This window comes from Hipposideros armiger, unplaced genomic scaffold (assembly GCF_001890085.2).
Source record: "Hipposideros armiger isolate ML-2016 unplaced genomic scaffold, ASM189008v1 scaffold_49, whole genome shotgun sequence".
Lineage (NCBI taxonomy): Eukaryota > Metazoa > Chordata > Mammalia > Chiroptera > Hipposideridae > Hipposideros > Hipposideros armiger.
Window position 1 is genome coordinate 1,383,814 of NW_017731399.1, and position 18,260 is coordinate 1,402,073.

General features: G+C 44.2%; 1 protein-coding gene across 6 annotated transcripts in view; it reads right to left on the reverse strand.

Moving 5' to 3' along the window:
- GPATCH2L (G-patch domain containing 2 like) overlaps positions 1 to 5,494 on the reverse strand; it is a 52,321-nt gene extending 46,827 nt beyond the window's left edge. For 4 of the 6 annotated variants that reach the window (XM_019640387.1, XM_019640389.1, XM_019640390.1 and 1 more), the window contains exons 1-2: positions 5,391 to 5,494; positions 2,507 to 3,178 (exon numbers count right to left, since the gene is read on the reverse strand). In XM_019640387.1, the coding sequence (XP_019495932.1) occupies positions 2,507 to 3,168 (662 nt within the window). In that variant the 5' untranslated portion in view covers positions 3,169 to 3,178; positions 5,391 to 5,494. The remainder of the gene's footprint in view (positions 1 to 2,506; positions 3,179 to 5,390) is intronic. The other 2 variants (XM_019640388.1, XM_019640392.1) reach the window with 2 other exon arrangements.
- Between the last annotated feature and the right edge of the window lie 12,766 nt (positions 5,495 to 18,260).

The window sequence follows — 18,260 nt, forward strand, 5'->3', positions numbered from 1 at the left end:
GGATTCTTGAAAGTATTTCTTCTAATGCAGAAAAAAGTCGGAAAATGATGACAGAATCAACAACTCACCAAGACAGTATAATATCCAAATCATAAACCATTATCTACTTATACACACTCTAGTGCTACTGTGTATAAGGTGTGCTTACTATTTGAGGGCAGTAGATTTTTAGTTCCACTTTACTCTTAAGAGACTAAACATAATATGCAGTTAAAGAATAAGTAAGAATCACCCCTCTTTCCCCATAGAGTAGATTTAGGCGGGAAAGTATAAAGCACTTCTGTTTGTAACTACAGATGCATCAACATAAGTCAAGGAGAATTTAAGACTCCTAAATAATTAAATGCTGAAGAATTTTTCTCATTCTATTTCTGCTACTAGTCCACCAATTCCCTCAAAACTGCAAGGACTTCAGCATCCACATTTCTGGAAGATCTCTAAAGTCATAGACCAGAGAGATTGCCCAAATGGGGAAACAAGGTCTACTCGATTTGAAAAGAGTAAGAATTTCATAATTATTGCTGCCTACTTCAATTTATACAGGCTCTCGGAGACCAAGAAAGTATAGTATCACAACCTGTCTCTAATGTGCAGTAGATGTGTCCGTGGTAAGAAGGAACCAAAAAGACACAAGTGCCTCACTGCTAGATCACAGGCTCGGTGTCTGGACCCGTACCTGGGCTGTTATCCTAGAGCAGACAGAGTTCACACTCTCTCACACACACAATTATGTCATGGCTTAACAAGAAACTCTAGGGAAGAAATATACACAAGATACCATCCCAAAGCACGATTTTTAAAATAGCCATTCTCAGCAGTAAGAAGATTACTATTTGCTATGTATGCTCAATATTGAAACAAACGAACACCTCAACTGAGGGCTTCAATACTGTAAAAAGGCTCAAGTTGACCAAGCACTTATTATTTCATTAAAAATAGCATGATGAGGGAAAACATCTTGATAACCCCAAATTATACATATAAATTGGGTAAGTAGGCCTTAGAATATATTAGAGGAAAATTAGGAAAGCCAAATTATAAGCCTACCCAGTTGTGCAGACTGGTTAATATAAAGTTAATAAGAAAGAATTGTAAAGTTGGACTAAAGACCACGCGTGAAAGGTACAGGCATACAGACCTAACCAGCTTTTCCTGTTACTGACACAGCCTCACCTCAGAGTTCCCAAGATTTATGTCTTTGTTTTTCAGACAAACTTCAGAAGAAGCAAAGTCCTAAGGAAGGTCATACATTCTAAGGCTGTAAAAGTTGAGATAAGGCAGAAAAAGAGCCATGGAAAAGGCAAAGTCAAAGGGCAAGAAAACATGATGGTTCCACATGAGTTTTGGAACCAGGTTTAATTCCCAGTTTTGCCACTGGGTGACCTTGGGCAGAGTATCTGACCACTCTTATCCTCCATTTCCTCTTCCATAAAATACAACAGCGGTACCTACCATACAGTGGGGCAGTGAACGTTATGTAAGAATATATGTTATGCACAACAGTACAGTGCCTGGCACATGGTTAGCGCCACGTAAATAATAGAATACAAATGGCTCTCCACTGGGACTACTCAGCCCTCTTAGGGAGCACACATGGAGGCATTTCATTTGATACTATTAAGTGGGTGGGAACAACACAGAGATGCCATATATCCCGCAAGGCATGGGACAGTCCCTCACCACAAAGAACTGCGCATCCAAAACACCAACAGCTATCAGATAATAATAATAATAATAATAATAATAGTGGTAGTAATAATGTATCAAGCTGGGGAGTTGCAATGTTCCCAAGACGAGTAAAAATAAAAACTACACTCATGTTTTAAACGTGCACCCATTAAAGACAAATTTTTCTGGCTCGATGGCATTTGGCATAAGACTAATGGGACCCGGTACTGTTATAATCAATGCCTTCCATGTGTTTAGACAATCTGAATGTCAACCATAAAAAACAAACTCAATACAGTCAAACTAAGTAGCAGAGAACAGAATTATAAGCCAGAATTATCTGAAGCCATGATTCTTAGTGAGCAAAGGCAGTTTCCTAGGAACACGTAAAAATCCCATATACCTGGCACCAGCATTTACTTACACATTTACACACACACACACACACACACACACACACACACACACACACTCACACCAGCCTCTGCTGAGACCCTGGTTCTAAAGAACAGTACCTATGTATGAACTACATGGCATAAACAGCAGCAAACTGTTTTTAAAATAAAACTCTGGTTGTGCATTTGAGGTACACGTTTTAAACAAGTTTTAGAAGCAAATGTGTTTCTATTACATTATAGCCTTCTTGACATAGGGAAATAGAATCATGAATGTTCTTTAAAAAGCTAGAAATAAATACTGGCTGACTGGTTAAAGGAGGGCTATAAAATCAATATTACAGTGGCAGGTTTGAAAGCAAGTTGAACTCATCAAGACTGTAGATTTGTGCTTTGGGCAAAATTAACCAGGAAAATCTTTCACTTAGTAAGGGAGATCTCACCATTCTGACATGTTCTCATCAGAGCCCTGCTTCTGTTCATCTGCTTCACACTCCATCCTTTCTTTCCTTCCTGTTTTGCTGAGGAAAGTCCTATTTTCTGCTGATTCACACAATCCGTGGCCTGACGAGGTCCAGGGGGTATTCTCCTTCCAGCGTGACAGACGCTGCTTCTTAGCAGACTTGAACCTACATCCTCTCTCATAACTCCAATCTGACACCTTGAGCTTCTGCTGAAGGCTGGCAGCCACCTCTGATGTCACTCGCTTCACCTTCCGCCGGCGCCTGAGTGGTCGACAGGGTGCATTTTCGGTAAAGGAGTCAGATTCATGCCAAGAATGTTGCTTACTCTTAACAATGGCGTTGAGAGCTGGGTGCCGTTTGGCTACCATTGTGTCATCAGAATCACTAAAATTGGTGACTGGGGCCGTTTCTCGACAGTCCTTAATGGCCTCATCCAGGCTGGACTCAGAGGCCTCACTGTAGCAGCAGGTATGCTCTGCCAGGTGAGTGAAGTCTGAACGGCGCTTCCGGCCTCTCCGTTTGCGAAGCTGCCGCCTCTGCTGCCGAGGGCTCAAGGCCATACCCTCCCACAGCTCACCAAGCTTATTCTGTTCAGATGTCTGCTCCAAGGCTGAGGCTAAGTCATGTACCAGCTCATCCATGAGGCCACATCTGCCAAAAGGAATACAAAAAAAGAAAAAGAGAGCCTGAACAGGATCTGTTGTTTTAGAATAACTTTATAAAATAGATCATGGCACTGCAGAGTCCCTATCTATAGAAAATAAAGTCACCTTTCATCTGGCTACATTTAGACTCTGTTCCTACCATCCATGCTCATTTTGGCCACTGAAAATAGGTCTCTGGCCCTGGTTAAATGCCTGAAGTCAACAAGTTTTTAAGCACAAAAAACCCAAACACTCACCAGATGACAACTGGAATATTAGCAAAAACAAGCAAACTCAGGGGAATAAATCTTTCCCCTTTTTCCCTAATTAAATTTGTCACTAAATTACCTGATGATGAGATCCAAAAAGATTAGAGAATGTCTCATCAGAAAGAAGCAGAAAAACACACAACTTCAAAGCCATGGATGAAAGGCTATTTTATGGGTGGGGATTACTAATAAGAATGCTTGTGGAAGGGAACAGAAAGACAACCTAATGACACTCTTTAAGACGGCTTGCAGTTTTAGTGACCCGAGAATTTGCAGTGGCCCAGGTTTGTACGCTGAATGGAAACAAAGAGACTAAGTTTACACCCATTCTGGTCCCCATACCACCGGGAAGATACCAGGTAAAGACCCTTATAGAGTATGGCATGTATTTCTTAATAATTAGCAACTTTTAAACTCTTCTCCCCATCCTTCAGAAAATAAATTAAGTGACCATCCTAATTATGTGCTTTATAGTACTAGACAATCACACAAAAACAGGATATAACTGAGACTGAACGGGGTGTGTGGAGTCTCTAAGATTTCTAGCTAACTGCTTTCCAAAATTCTCTATTTTTCTATTCATTCTTGTCAAACCATCATACTTCAGGGTCACTTCGGAGGCAAATCTTCCAAAGGGATGAAAGTAGTAAGAGCAATTTTCAAAATGCCCTTTACAGGGAAATGTCTAATATAATTTATACAACACCTAATTAAATACATATTAAATTAGGACTTTTCCCTAGCCCTTGTTAAGCCCAAAGTATTTCTAGACGATAATTAGAGCGTAAAGCTCTGCATGGCGCCACTCTCAGACCATATTTCCGTTCATGCAGTTTACATTTTGCAAAAAAACTTTCTAAAAGCTGTCCCTATGCCAACGAACTCAAGGGCAGGAAAACAGCCCGCTGGCTTATCTGCCACAACGGTGGGAGCAATGGGGACATCTAGTTCCAAAACTACCAACCAAACAAAACTTCTCAAAGTGTCAAAAGCCACACATAAAATGACCACTTCCCTTTAAGAAATAAGTAGTTTAAAAAACGCCATGACTGGGGTTTGGGAGACAACTGTCCCTAAGGCCAAAACACATAAACAAGTGGGGACAGCATGTCTAAATCGACTTCCCTAATAAAGAACGACTGCTTTAAAAACTCAGGCAGAACTGCACAAACTTTAATGTGTAACTACGTTACTAAACAACTGGTAGTCGAATGCCTGTGCAGAATCTTTTCCTGCCTCTAATTCGGAAAGTGACAGAAGAACCCTGGAACTCTCACACCTCCAGCCTCGGAGGCACAGTCCCAGAGGATCCTCGGGCCCAGGCAAACATTCAGGGAGAGGAAAGGCTGTATGAGTCGCGCAAAGGAAGGGGAAATCGGTAGAAATACGAGACGCAGGAGTAGGGTCGGAGGGGGAGACTAGACTGGGTTGGGGCGGAGGAGGAAGGAAAGGCAGGAGACTTCTCACTCGTGATCACCAGGGGCAGGGGGTTAGCGGGTGGGGAATGAGGGGGTGGTCAGCCCTTTTAGGGCAGAAACTGCGCAAAAGCAAGTACTGGCAGCTAAGCTGTCTCCGTGCAGGGGTTGCAACCTGGCCGCATACGTGAGGAAAAAAAGCGTGTTTCGAAGGACTCACTAACGCCCCGGCCCGCCCCCGAGGACTAGGACGACCAAGGCTCTGGCCACCAAGCCCTCACGCGGTCGCCGGCCCAAAAAGAGCCATAAAGAGGAAAAAAGAGGAGGGGACGGTCGCCCCGGAAACGACCCGACTCTTATCCCCAGGGACAGAGGCGATGGGCCCTGAAAAGCAAGGCCCCACCATCCTCGCCCCTCCCCCCGGCCGCCGCGGCCTCACGGAACCTCTGGCCGCTCACCCGCGGCCAGGGTCCCGGAGCCCCACTGGGGCCGGCCCCCTGTACCCCGACCCTCTCAACCCACATTTCCCCCTCACCAGCTGCCGCAGGTACCTCCACCGGCCTCCGCTTTTTGGCCGAGTCTCCCCGCCGGGGTTCCCCCTTCTGACCTCATTTCCGGTATAGGCCGGTGGGGTGGGGCAGTGGCGAAGTGGGAGGAGCTGCCTGCGTGAGAGAGCCCGCCCCGGTCCAGCGCTTCCGGCCCGCGGCCAGGCTAACTTCCGCCCTAAAGAGGGCGGGACCATGAGGAACCCCGGAGGCCAGAGAGTGGACTAGAAGGGGCTGCGGTTAGGGCCGCGGCTAGGCTGGGGTGAGGTGCCCATCTGGGGAAGGATCCCCCATGCTAACCTCATCTTCTTTGGGGGGCATCAGGAAATTGGGCGCTAGGGAAGGGCGTAGGCCTCGCCCTTGCTTGCTGCTGTATTTGTATAAAGGGTGTGTGAAGTTGAGGGGATACGGATCCTCATTTTAACCATTAGAGTTGGTACAACCTTTGGCTTGGTAGCTTTATTCAGTGAGTTCCTCAGAGTATTAAAAATACACATGCCTTGAGCAACGAAAAACGAAGTACTATTGGATTATAACTCCAAGTATAAATGAAATATCCATGAGTTAATACTGCTATAAGGTAATGATATGAGTACTGATATAAATAAATTAATAAACGAGAAGAGATAGTTCTGTAAAGCACAAGAATTCCAAGTAATTTATGTAGATATTCCACCCTCTCGCTTAACTCCCGACTTCTTAAATGTGCCCTGTGCATAGTGACTTCCTTCCAAAGAGTACAGTAAGGGGGGGTATGAGTAACTTTATAGTAGAGAAACGAGACACATACTACCTCTGCTAGGTGATCAAGGTTAACATCAACAGTGATAAATCATGTTGGCAGTATGTGGACCAGATATGATGAGAGTGGTATTTTATCTCTTCCCTTCCAAAACCCATAACCCCAGTCTAATCATAAGAAGAAAATCAGGCAAACCTCAATTGAAAAGAGGCATTCTACAGAATGCCTGACCAGTATTCCTCAAAATTGTCAAGGTCATCAAAGACAAGGAAGGTCTGAGAAACTGTCACAACCAAGAGGAGCCCAGGGCAACATGACAACTAAATGTAATGTGTCCTGAATGGGATACTGGAACAGCAAAAAAGGAGAGAGGGAGGGAGGGAGGCAGAGAGGGAGGGAGAGGGAAAGAGAGGAGAGAGAGAGAGAGAGAGAGAGAATGAATCTGGAAAAAGCATGCTTTAGTTACTAATGATATCTCAATATTGGTTCCTTAATTGTGACAAACATGCTATACTAACATGAGATGTTAATGGGGAAACTAGGTGAGGGGTATATAGGAACTGTTTGTAGTGTCTTTGTAATTCTCTGTAAACCTAAAACAATTCTAAAATTAAAAGTTTGTGTTTTTTAATGCACATGCCTTTTGACCCAGAAATTCTCCCTCTAGGAATTTTATTCTAAGGAAAAATTGGAAATGGGCACAAAAATGTTAAATGCTGGTAAATCTATCTTTGCGGCATTGTGGAGGGATAGGTGAGAAGACTAGAATAAAGCCAGAAATCCTGCAACCGTGGTTATCTAAATTACGGGACAGCTATGGGATGGAATACCTTGTGGTCTTGTGAAATGGATGTGGGAGAACATTGAAGGACATAAGAGGTCATCAATTTCTGATTGTGCACATTTCTGCATGACTGTTATACTTCAATAAAACTGTTACGCTAAAAGTGTATTGTAGAATATGACTCTATGCATGTATAAAGGAAATAAAATCTATACTTGCATAGGAATATGACCAGGATGATACACTAAAAATCATCGAAAATAGTTCCATTATCAACAACTACTTGTTGTTTTTATGGATTTTTCAGAATTTTCTATAGGGGAAACTTACTGCATAAAGAATTAAGGGAGGAGACATAGATGACTAAAGTTTGAGCCAGAGTGAATAAGAGAGTGGTTAGTGCCATTTGTACAGCTAGAGAAGTCAAGAAGAGAAATAGGTTTGCTGGGAAGATGATTAATTCCACTTTGGACATGCTGATTTTGTGACTCCCACAGGACAGAAAGATGGAAATGTTCAAAAGATGTCGACAGCCATCAGCCCGCTTTTCTACTTAAGTGAACTTCTCCCCCACAAATCATATCAGCTCCATGGTGTCAGTTCCTTCCATCAGCACTAAAAAAGCCCACACTTCTTGAAATCCAATTCTTATTTTTAGCTTTCTGCTAGATATCTCCACTTGTTTACTCCACCAGCATCTCCAACTTAAGATACAAAAGTTTAGTTTCTTCCATAGTTCCTATCCAATCTGCCTCTTCTCCACTGTCCCCTGTTTGGGAAATGTCACCACCATCATGGAGTTACCCACTTAAGAAGTTTCAAAACCATTTGTAGTTCCTACTTCTTCCTTATACTTCTTCTAATTAAAACAAATCTTCATGGATTCTACTTCTACGGTATTCTTGCATCCACACGCTCTCTCTTGCTTTCTCTCTGCCATTGGCCTCATCTGGGTAGGCAGCCATTCTTCTGGGTGGTGCAGGTAGGCCAAGACTATTTAAGCTACAACTTGTTGGGGAGCATGGGGAAATGTAATAAAATGACAGCTCACACCAACTTTGTGAAGGGGCCAGAAAGGGAAATTAGAATTTATGAAGCACCAATGTGCCAGGAACTGCCCCAGAAATGCATAGAAGATTAAGTTAGATGATAAAATAATACCATCATGCATCATTTTACGATGGTGATACATTCTAAGAAATGCATCATTAGGCAATTTCATCAAATATCATAGCATGTACTTACACAAACCTAGATGGTATAGCCTACTACTCACCTAGACTATATGATATAGCCTATTGCTTCTAGGTTATAAACCTGGACAGTATGCTACTATACTGAATACTGTAGGCAATGATAACATAATGGTATCTGTGTATCTAAACACACCTAATATAGAAAAGATACAGTAAAAATACAGTATAAAAGATTAAAAAGTGGTACACCTGTATAGGGCACTTACCATGAATGGAGCTTACAGGACAGGAAGTTGTTTTGGGTAACTGAGTGAGTGCTGAGTGAATGTGAAGGCTGAGAACATTACTGTCAGCCACTGTAGACTTTATAAACATTGTCCCACAAGTCCTCCCCCTGCTTTCTTCTGACAGTGTTGGAAATAGAACATTGTAGCTGCTGCAAGAACAGGGATGTGGGCTGGATTGATTGGAAATATCAAGGAGCAACTGGCTGGATAAGGCATAGGTCACCATAACAGTGACTGTCAGGAGGGAGTGAGAGGGGGGCTGAGGATCAGTAGGAATAAGAAATCAAGATGGAGAGATCCAGGAACATAGGAGATTATCATGACAATGTGATTTGGGCTATTGCATGTTGGAGCAGTGGTCAGGTTAAGGAACTTTGTAGCATTCATGGGGTTTTTTTAGGGTGTTTAACATGGAGAGGGTGAAACACTGAGGACTCAGTATTTTGACTTCGGAAATTTGCTTTTGGTTCCATTGACCCTATCTGGAACAAAGGGCTCTCTCTGGCATTGAATTGATGGAAGAAATAAAACTTATCTATGCTTTACATCATTACAGCCTGAAAATATTTCCAAAGTACAGGGACAGGCTGGCTCCACTCTACCACAGAAAGCTTTTACTAAACTGACAGTGTGCCAGGAACCGCCCCTGAAATGCATAGATTAGTACTGGCTTCTGTGGACCTGTATTCTTGTACAGGATCTTAGGTCCTCATCAAAGAATTTACAGCAATGAACTCTGAAGGCCATCAAGCTACACCTGGGAGGGCTGTAGTGCCCTCTGAATATGGAGTGTTGGGGGGACAGGTTTCTCTGTGCTGAAATAGGTCAGTGGCTGACTGACTGGGGTATGCACTCAAAATTGAGGTGCTGTGAGTGAGAGGGATCTATTGCCAAGCCCCACAGATACTGATCCCATTAGGAAGAACAAAAAATTTCTCCTGAACCACATTTCCTTTCGTTTCCTACAGAAAATTCAGCTCTATTATAATCGTATGGGTCCACATATATGCAGTCCGTGGTTGACTAAAACACCTATTGAGCTATCAGTAGGTGCCAGACACTATTCTAAATATCAATGTGGATTAACTTAATAATTAATGCACAGAAATCCTATGAAGTAGGTACTCTTATCCAAAGTATTATAGCAAAAATTGGATGGCTTTAAACAGCAGAAATTTACTCTTTCATAGTTCTGGAGGTCAGACATCCAAAATCAAAGTGTTGGCAGGGTCGTGACCCCTCCAAATGCTCTAGGGAAGGTCCTGGTCTCCTCCTAGCTTCTAAGGGTTCTTGGCATTCCTTGGCATCACTCCAATCTCTGTCTCCATCTTCACATGACAGTCTTCCCTCTCTCTGTGTGCGGGCCCTAATCCAGTAATCTTTACCTTAACCTAATAACACCTGCAAAGACTGTATTTCCAAATAAGTTAACAGTCACAGGTACTGAAGGTTAGGACTTGAGCCTATCTTTTTGGAGGACACATTAATGGCATCATCTTACTACAGTCCTCCCCCTGGTCATAATTATTCATGTCCCCACCACATGCAAAGTAGTCACCCTCCATCCCGGGACACCCCAAAGTCTCATTCAACCACTGCATCAGGCTGGGAGCCTAGGATGCTGTGATCTACCATCAAGACCAAATATGACTCCTTAAATATGGTGCCTTCTAATTCAATTTTCTCGCAGTTCTGGAGACTCGAAATCCTAGATCAGGTGTTCGCAAGTTTGGTTTCTTCTGAGTTCTGTCTCCTTGGTTTGTAGATAAGCTGTCTTCTCTCTTTCCCTCTGTGTGTGTTTGTGTCTCAAATTCCTCTTTTCATAAGGATACCAGTCATTGGATCAGGGGCCACACTAACGGCCTCATTTTAACTTAATCACCTCTTTAAAGACCCTATCACTAAATACAGTCACATTCTGAGATACTGGGAGTTAGGACATCAACATACAAATTTGGTGTGGGGAGGGGTACAACTCAACTTATAACAATTGGGTTTAAATCTACCATCAATCCATTTATTTTCTATGTATCCCATCTGTTCTTTGTTCCCTTTCCCCACTTTTTCTTCCTTTTTTCAGATTTTTTAAAAATTATTTTTGTTGGCTTATTAGCTATGCTTCTGTTTTATATTTTTAGTGGTAGCTTTAGGGTTTATAGCATACATCTTTAACTTAGTCTGCCTTCAAGTAATATGTAACACTTTATGCCTAGTATAAAAAGCTTGCAACAGCATCTATCAATATCCTCTCTCCCAGCCTTTGTGCTATTGTTGTCAGACATTTTCTTCTACATATGGCAGAAATCCCATAATATATTGTTTATATGAAACAATTATCATTTAAAGAGATTTTTAAGATAAGAAAAAAATGTTATTGTCTCACAAATGCCATTATCGGTGCTTTTCGTTCCTTTGTATAGATCCAGATTTTTATGTGGTATAATTTTCCTTTTGCCTGAAGTATTTTCTTTAACATTTCTTGTAGTTCTGGTATGTTGGTAATGATTCCCTAAGGTTTATCTGAAAAAGTCTTTATAGTGCCTTCATTTTTGAAAGATATTTTGGTGGGTATAGAATCCTAGATTGATGGATCTAGGATTTCAGTACTTCAAAGATGTTGCTGTCTTTTGACTCACATTATTTCTGAGATAAAGTCTACTGTCATTCTGTTTTCCTCCATACATGATGTCTTTATACTGTTGCTGCTATTAAGGTTTTCTCTTTATCATTTGTTTTAAGCAATTGGATTATAAGGTGTCTTGTGTCATTCTCATCATGTTTCTTGTCCTTGGGATTCACTGAGCTTCTTGGATTTGTAGGTTTATAATTTTCATTGGATTTGGAAAATTTTCAGCTATTATTTCTTCAAATATTTTTCTCCTCTCATTTCATCTCTACTTCTGGTACTTCAGTTACACATACTTTAGGTTGCCTTAAGCTGTTCTTTTTTTTCTTTGTCTTCTATTTTTCCCCCTCTGTGTTTAATTTTGGGTAGTTCATATTGCTATGTCTTCAAAGTCATAATTTTTTTTCTTCTGCAATGTCTAATCTGCTGTTAATCCCACCCAATATATTTTTTTACCTGAGATGTATTTTCATACAAGTTAGACTTGGGACTTTAAAAAAAAAAAAATATATATATATATATATATAGAGAGAGAGAGAGAGAGAGAGAGAGAGAGAGAGAGTCTTCCATGTTGCTCTTTAATATGCTTATATTTTTCTCTATGTTGTTAAACACATGGAATAGTTATATAAATAACTAACTAAATAAAAGCTGTTTAATGTCCTTGTTTAATAGTTCTATCATCTGTGTTATTCTGGCTCTGTTTTTATTGATTGGTTTTTCTGTACATTATGGTTGTGTTTTCCTGCTTCTTTGTGCCTGGTGAATTTTTTAATTGTTTTCTAGACATTACTAATTTTATGTTGTTGGACACTGGATGTTTTTGTATTCCTTTAATTATTTAAGGTGGGAAAGTAAAGACTTTACTCCATTAATGCCAGAAGTAGAAATCCCGGGCCTTGTATTACAAGAGAATCTTTTACCAGCTAGGGAGATTGGAGATGAGGAACAACCCTATTTCCCAATCCACCAAGTTTTGGACCCTTTATATTCCCTCTAAATTCTGTTGACAAACTAATTGTTTCCTTTTTTTTTTTTTTAGCTCATCTCTTTTTCATAGTACCTTATCATATTCAGTTAGTAAGAGCCAGTTGATCCTTTCAACATTCTACATGGAAATCTCACTATCCGAACTATAAGTTCACTAAGTATTTCTTCTGCCTTCCAAATTACTTCAGACAACAGTTTTACTGACTGTTTCACCATACATAATACAGGTCACCTTTTTCCCAATCAGCTATAGCAGTTTTTCTGTCATCTTTCCAGCCTCTGCTTGCTTTCCAATCCCAAAGCCATTACTATGTATGTTAGGGTTGGGTTCTCCTGGGGTGGGTTTTTTGGGGCAGCATCAAACTTCTAGACACCAATTTGTGCATCAGTTATCTATTTCACAATAATGCTGTATAGCAAGCCGCTCGAACATTTATTTACTTAAAACAACATCCACTTTTTCTTTCTACAAGTCCATACGCTGGCTGGTAAGTTCTGCCCATCTGGGCTAGGACTGCCAGTTCTTGGCTAGGTTTGCTCATATACCTGCAGTCAGCTTGGGGTTGGCTGTTCTAGTACATCCTTGTCTGGGGCAACGTGGCTGTCCTCCACACATTCTAAGATAGAAACACACAGCACTTTTTCATGCTTCTGCTGGAATCAAGCTTGTAACTGACCCACGGGCTAAAGCTAGTGACATGGCCAAGCCCAGAGTCAGCGTGGAAAGACACCAACCAAGGCTGTAGATACAGGGAGGCAGGAAAACGCAGAGCTAGTAATGCAATCAGTCGATCCTACCCTATGAAGTGGGTACTAGTATTATCATCGCCCCTATTTTACAGATAGGAAGCTGAGGCACAGAGAAGTTAAGTAGCTTGCCCAAGGTCTCTGCTAATGTGTGTTGGAGTTTGGGTTTGAACCCAGGTGATTTGGCTATGGAGTCCCGGAGGACAATGCTATACTGCCCCTCCGGAAATAGGCCCAGGGCATTATGGGAGCCTGCAACCCATCTGGATAATGGGTCATCCAGCCTTCTCTCGGGGCCTTCCAAGATGGGCAAGCTCATGCCTCCCTGACTCAGCCGTTGCCCTCAGGGATCATCTAGAAGCCATAGGCCTCCAAGGTCTGGCTGCCAGCCGTCAACAGGGAAAGCCCCTACCAGTTCTTATTTCCAGGGCTCTAGTGCTTATGGCTGCACGGTGAAGCCTTTCAGGGGTTAAAAGCAAGAAAGAGAGAAACAAAAGGAGGAATAAAGTCAAGAAATGTGCCACGAAGCTTCTTTGCAGCGCAAAGCAGAGAAAGTCATTTCCAACTTCTTTCATCTCCTAGATGAAGCCACTAAATAAAGGGGCAAAGCGGCGAACACAAGGGCTTTTAATCTGTCTCATCTCCTTCATAATAACTGCAAATTTTCCCTGGGCCCCTGGGAGTGAGCCTCTTCCCTCTGCTCGGCCTTATCTCCCCCTCCACATTTCGCCGGCGCCGCGCCGCTCCCGGCGCGCGCTGCCCGGGCCGTCCCGGCGAGGCCTGGGGGAGCCGGCGCTCCCCGCCTCATTGTTCCGACCGGCCCGGGGCTCGGAGGAGGGATGAAGGCCAGTCAAAGGGAAGCGGGCTCGCCGCGGCTTCATTAACAGCGGCCTTTCAGCGGCGCGCATATCAGGGCCAGGCCTTTTCAGAGGCGCTAATTAGCAATTTGGAGCCTTCCCCCCTCAGGAGAGGCGCCTGCAATCTAACAAGTGGGAACGGCCCTGCGCCCCCTTTTTTCTTGCCCTTAATATTTATTGTTTTCCATTCTCCCTCTCCTTCCCCTCTCCCGCCCACCCCGCCGCATTGGCCAGCTCACCAGATAAGGCCTATGGGGGGGGGGTACATCATTAATCACTCTTAATTCTTTGCTAGTGATAACTTTCTCTCACTGAGAGAAGTTCATCTTTCTTAGATGTTGAGAAGGAGGAGCGTCGGGACGGGGTGGGGGTGGGGTGAACACGGAAGGGTAGAGATGACAGAAGGGACCACACTAACCTCCTCCCCTGCCCCGCCCAATTCCCCAACTTTCCCGCTGGACCCGTTATGATAACATTATACTTAGATACTCGCGTTCTTCTGGTCCCTCTGCCCAGCAACAACCTTTCCCAACCTATAGAAACTCAACTTACTCTGCAGCTCAGATGCCACCGCCTTTGTGAAACCAATCCTCATTGTCCTCTGCTGCCTCAATTTCCCTCTCTCCTTCTGAATTCCCAGAGCGCTTCTCTTATAGTGAATTCTGCCCATGTTATGATTGTTTACAACTCAAGTGTAGAGACCACCAAATCTGTACAATGTCTACATCCTCCATAGGACCAGGGTACAGTAAATGTTTTTGGAATGAATGGATCAACAAAGCCCTGACTGCCACAGGAGTATACACTTTTTTTTCCTTACTTTTTAATCAAACATATAAATAACACTTGCTACCTACTAGGTACTAGTCTAACTACTTACTAATATTCACTCATTTAGTCCTTATGACAACCCTATGACGTAGGCATGATCCCCATTTTACAGATGTGGAAACTAAGTCACAAGAGGTTAAGTAACTTGCCTATGATCACAGAGCTGGGATTCCAACCCAGGGTGTCTGGCTCCAGAGTCTGTGTTCTTAAAACGTCTTTGCTAAGCTATGATCTTGGCTTCCACGAAGGCCCCTGCCTCTCTACCTGGATAGAAGAATGGGCTGGGAAGGAAGCCCAAGCCAAAAGTCCAGGCAGGCCTACAGAAGGGATGGTAAAGGTGGCGAGTAAGCCAGGCCCTCACCTGGAAAGCCCACACAACAGCCAGACCTGACACCTGGTGTTTGGCGTTTGGCCACAAAGTGAGCATTGTCAGTAGTGGCCTAAGCCCTGGGTCCCTGGACCATGGCAGTGACCCTCTGGCTAATGTGATCTCCCTTCCCCCTGGCCCACTCCACTCATTGAGTCAACAAGAGCAAATTTCCCAACAAACTCTGGGTTCTGTTATACTGAAGTGAGTGGAGTGGAGTGCCCTGCAGAGGGAGGGCGGGCGGGCAGGAGAACCCCCGAAAATCCCCTCCGAATTATAAACATATCCTCTTTAAGTACATTTCTAAGGATAACATTTGTATTACTCTGTCCTGTGCCTGCAGATAGGGCTGTGCGTATCTCCTCCATCTCCCCTTCTTTCTCTTCACTCTGCTGGGAGCAGTCCCTATCTGAAGCAACGCTGGCAATCCCCTTCCCTGCAATTGTTTCGATCGAGGGGAAAAATTAATTTCTGCCTATCGTTAATTGAGAGAATTGTGTGGAGGGCGAGGGAAGGGGAGGGGGAAGGAGAGGAAGGAAGAAGGCGGAGGGGAGCAATCGTGTTATTAACCGTGTCCCTTTCATAAGCAAATATTCTGATTGCCATCAGTGAGATGAGAGGCTCATTAATGCAGGAAGCAGAGAAGTGATTAGAGAACTTTCAAGAGCTATTGAGCTAAGCGGGAGGGAGGGTTGCAGGCCAAGGGAATTTGGGAAGGACTGGGCTGGGGGGAAAGCCACTGGCCTTTAGGATGGGCTTTCCTGCTCTTCTGCTTCCCTCGGCCCCTCTCCCCAGTACTCACTTCCAAACAGCCCCCAAAGTCATCATGCTAGCGTTGGGAAAATGCAAAAAAGTGAGTGAAAACTTTGCAAAAGTCACATCTTCTCTAAGGACTCCATCCACCCTGATGCTAAAACTAGAAGTCCATAGGGCAAATTTTCTAGCCTCCATACAGGTTTGTGTTTTTAAAATTATGTCATTGTTTTTACAAGATTGTCTCTACTTTCTGATTTGCCTCTCACCACCAGTTCCTGTGGCTGGCATCTTGCCTCGCCCGTTTATGTCCCTGCCTCCTCCACAATAACACCATTTGTATATACAGCTCCTAGTCAGGCTGGAGCTGCAGAGCTGAGAGCACCTGGAGGCCCTGGGGTTTGGCGATTAAGAGGGAGGGGATGGTGAGAAGAGGTGGGCATATGGGATGGAGGCAGGGGTAGATGTTATGATGCCACCTCACATCCTCCCGGCCCATCTCTGACTTCAGCCATAGCTGTGCTGGTCAGGTTTATGTGAAACCACCCCAACCAAACTCTCCTTGAGAGGAGCCTCACATTTCTCTCCAGCTTTCTGCCCTAGGGACTTCTCCAAGAAAAGGTACTCAGCAGTACCCCCCAACCACACACAAGCACGGTGGAGCGGTATGGGAGAGTTCATACCCCCAGGAGTACCCCTTAGCCAATGGGGGACAGGAGCCTGTGGACAGGTGCTCCAGGCTTTCCAGAAGGATAATCCTTAGAGGCACTCTGTACTCAGCTCAGAGGGCCTGGTGGAGTTGAGTTCCATTGCCAGGAAAAGCCCTCTTGAGGGCTCACTCTTTTATTGGCTTTCCCTCCTTATTTGCCTCACTTTCTCCTCTCCTCTCTTCTGCTTCCTGGTGTTATCTCTCAAGCTATCTGTACCCAGTTCTGCTCAAGCTCTGCTTTCAGGGAAACACAAACGAAGACAGTGGTCATATGTGTCCCCAGTACAATGGGCAAGAGATAGTCACCAAGGAGAAGTGGCAAGCACTGCATCAGAGAATAGCTCCATGTGGCACTGGGCAGCAGTGGTGGTAGACACAAGGGCATGTGCAAGGCCAGAAGAGCCAAGTCTAGCAGCCAGGGAGGACATGGAAGCTACAGGTTACACTCAGGTGCTGAGACAATGCCACATAAGAAGACAGAGGTGAGAATACCTAGAAACTGACATTCTGCCTAGGTTTGGGAGAGCCCTATATGCGATGCTGTGGCAGCACAGCCCAATGACCATCTTCCCAGGCTGTGGCCAGCCACTGCACCAGGCTTCAGGATACTTCAACACTGCATGACCGTCTCTAGGTGCTTCCAAACCCCTCCCAATCTTCTCTCCCAAACATGGACATGATAAAGTCCCAATGACAAACAGGAACCCTGTTCAGTCCTTCCTTCCACCAAGGTCCTTTAGCTCCGAGAATGGATCCCAACTCCTGTTTTCAAAGTAAGATACTCCCAGCTGGATACTCCCTGCCTCTGGAAAAGGAATCTGAGGCAGAGACAGCTGATGCAGGGGCTCAATGGACAGGGGGCTTTGATTGTTCTCATCCCTAACCCCACATCCAAAGGACATCTGGATTCTCTTCCAGGAGCCAAATATTTCCTCCCATCCTATTCCGACTCTAAAAGTAGGAGGGCCAACAGCAAAAGGGCCAAGACCAAAAAGAGGCCCAGGAAAGAATAGGAGAGAGGAAAAGAAGTAAAGGGAGAAAGAGAGGAAAGGCACTTGGAGATTTTCAAAACAATCTCCATTCTCTACGGTACTTTCTGTTTAAAAAAAATGGAAAAGGAATGATGGAGAAGGGGAGAGAGTCAGACAAGTTTAATGATGTGTGTTCAAAGCTCAGATTGGAAAAATGACAGAGAAAAGCAGCCTGTTTCGGCACTAATAAATTGTTCTCTGCCGTAAGAGGCGCCTGTCGCGGCATTAATACAGGCCCCTAATACACGGGTCAGGGTTAAGTAATTCTCTCCGGCAACTTAAGCGAATAATGAAGCTGGCAGCGGCTGGTGGTGCGGTGGGAGAGATGGTCTATGCCGCCGGCACTCTGTCTTCATTTATTATGCCAGCGGCGGCACGGACGGGAAGCCTCCACCGAGAAGATATCGCTTCATTTCGGCAAGGTAATGAAAGCCGGGTTGGGGGGAGGATAAACCAATTTGCCGGCTGACACTGGAAGGAGTGATTTGCAGACTCAAGAAGGAGAGAGGAGGCCCCGTGCACAAGAAGGCACAAGGCTAAACCAAAGTGGGCCAAGGCCCTTCCAACTGTGCAGAGACCCGGTAGGGGTCTGGAGTGAGGACAAGTGGGGCAAGCAAAGGCCAGGAGCCAGGTGAGTAGGAAGGTGGATGGCAAGGCCCACTAGGAGTGAGGAGAAGGAACAGAGAACAGACCAAGGGAAAGAAAGATCACCAACATAATGGGCCAAGTCCTCGGGGAAGGAAGGAAACTGAGGCAGAAGCTGGGTACAAGTAAAGGTCAAGTCTATTCCAGCAGAGAACGCTGGATAAAGATTGCCAGGGAAAAGTATATGTAGGCTGATAGCAAACCTGGACTATCTAGAGCTAAGCTGTCTTTAATGGAGAGGCTGAAGTTGCCCTGGAACACCCTGATAGTCAGACAGGTTAGTCATAATTTCCTC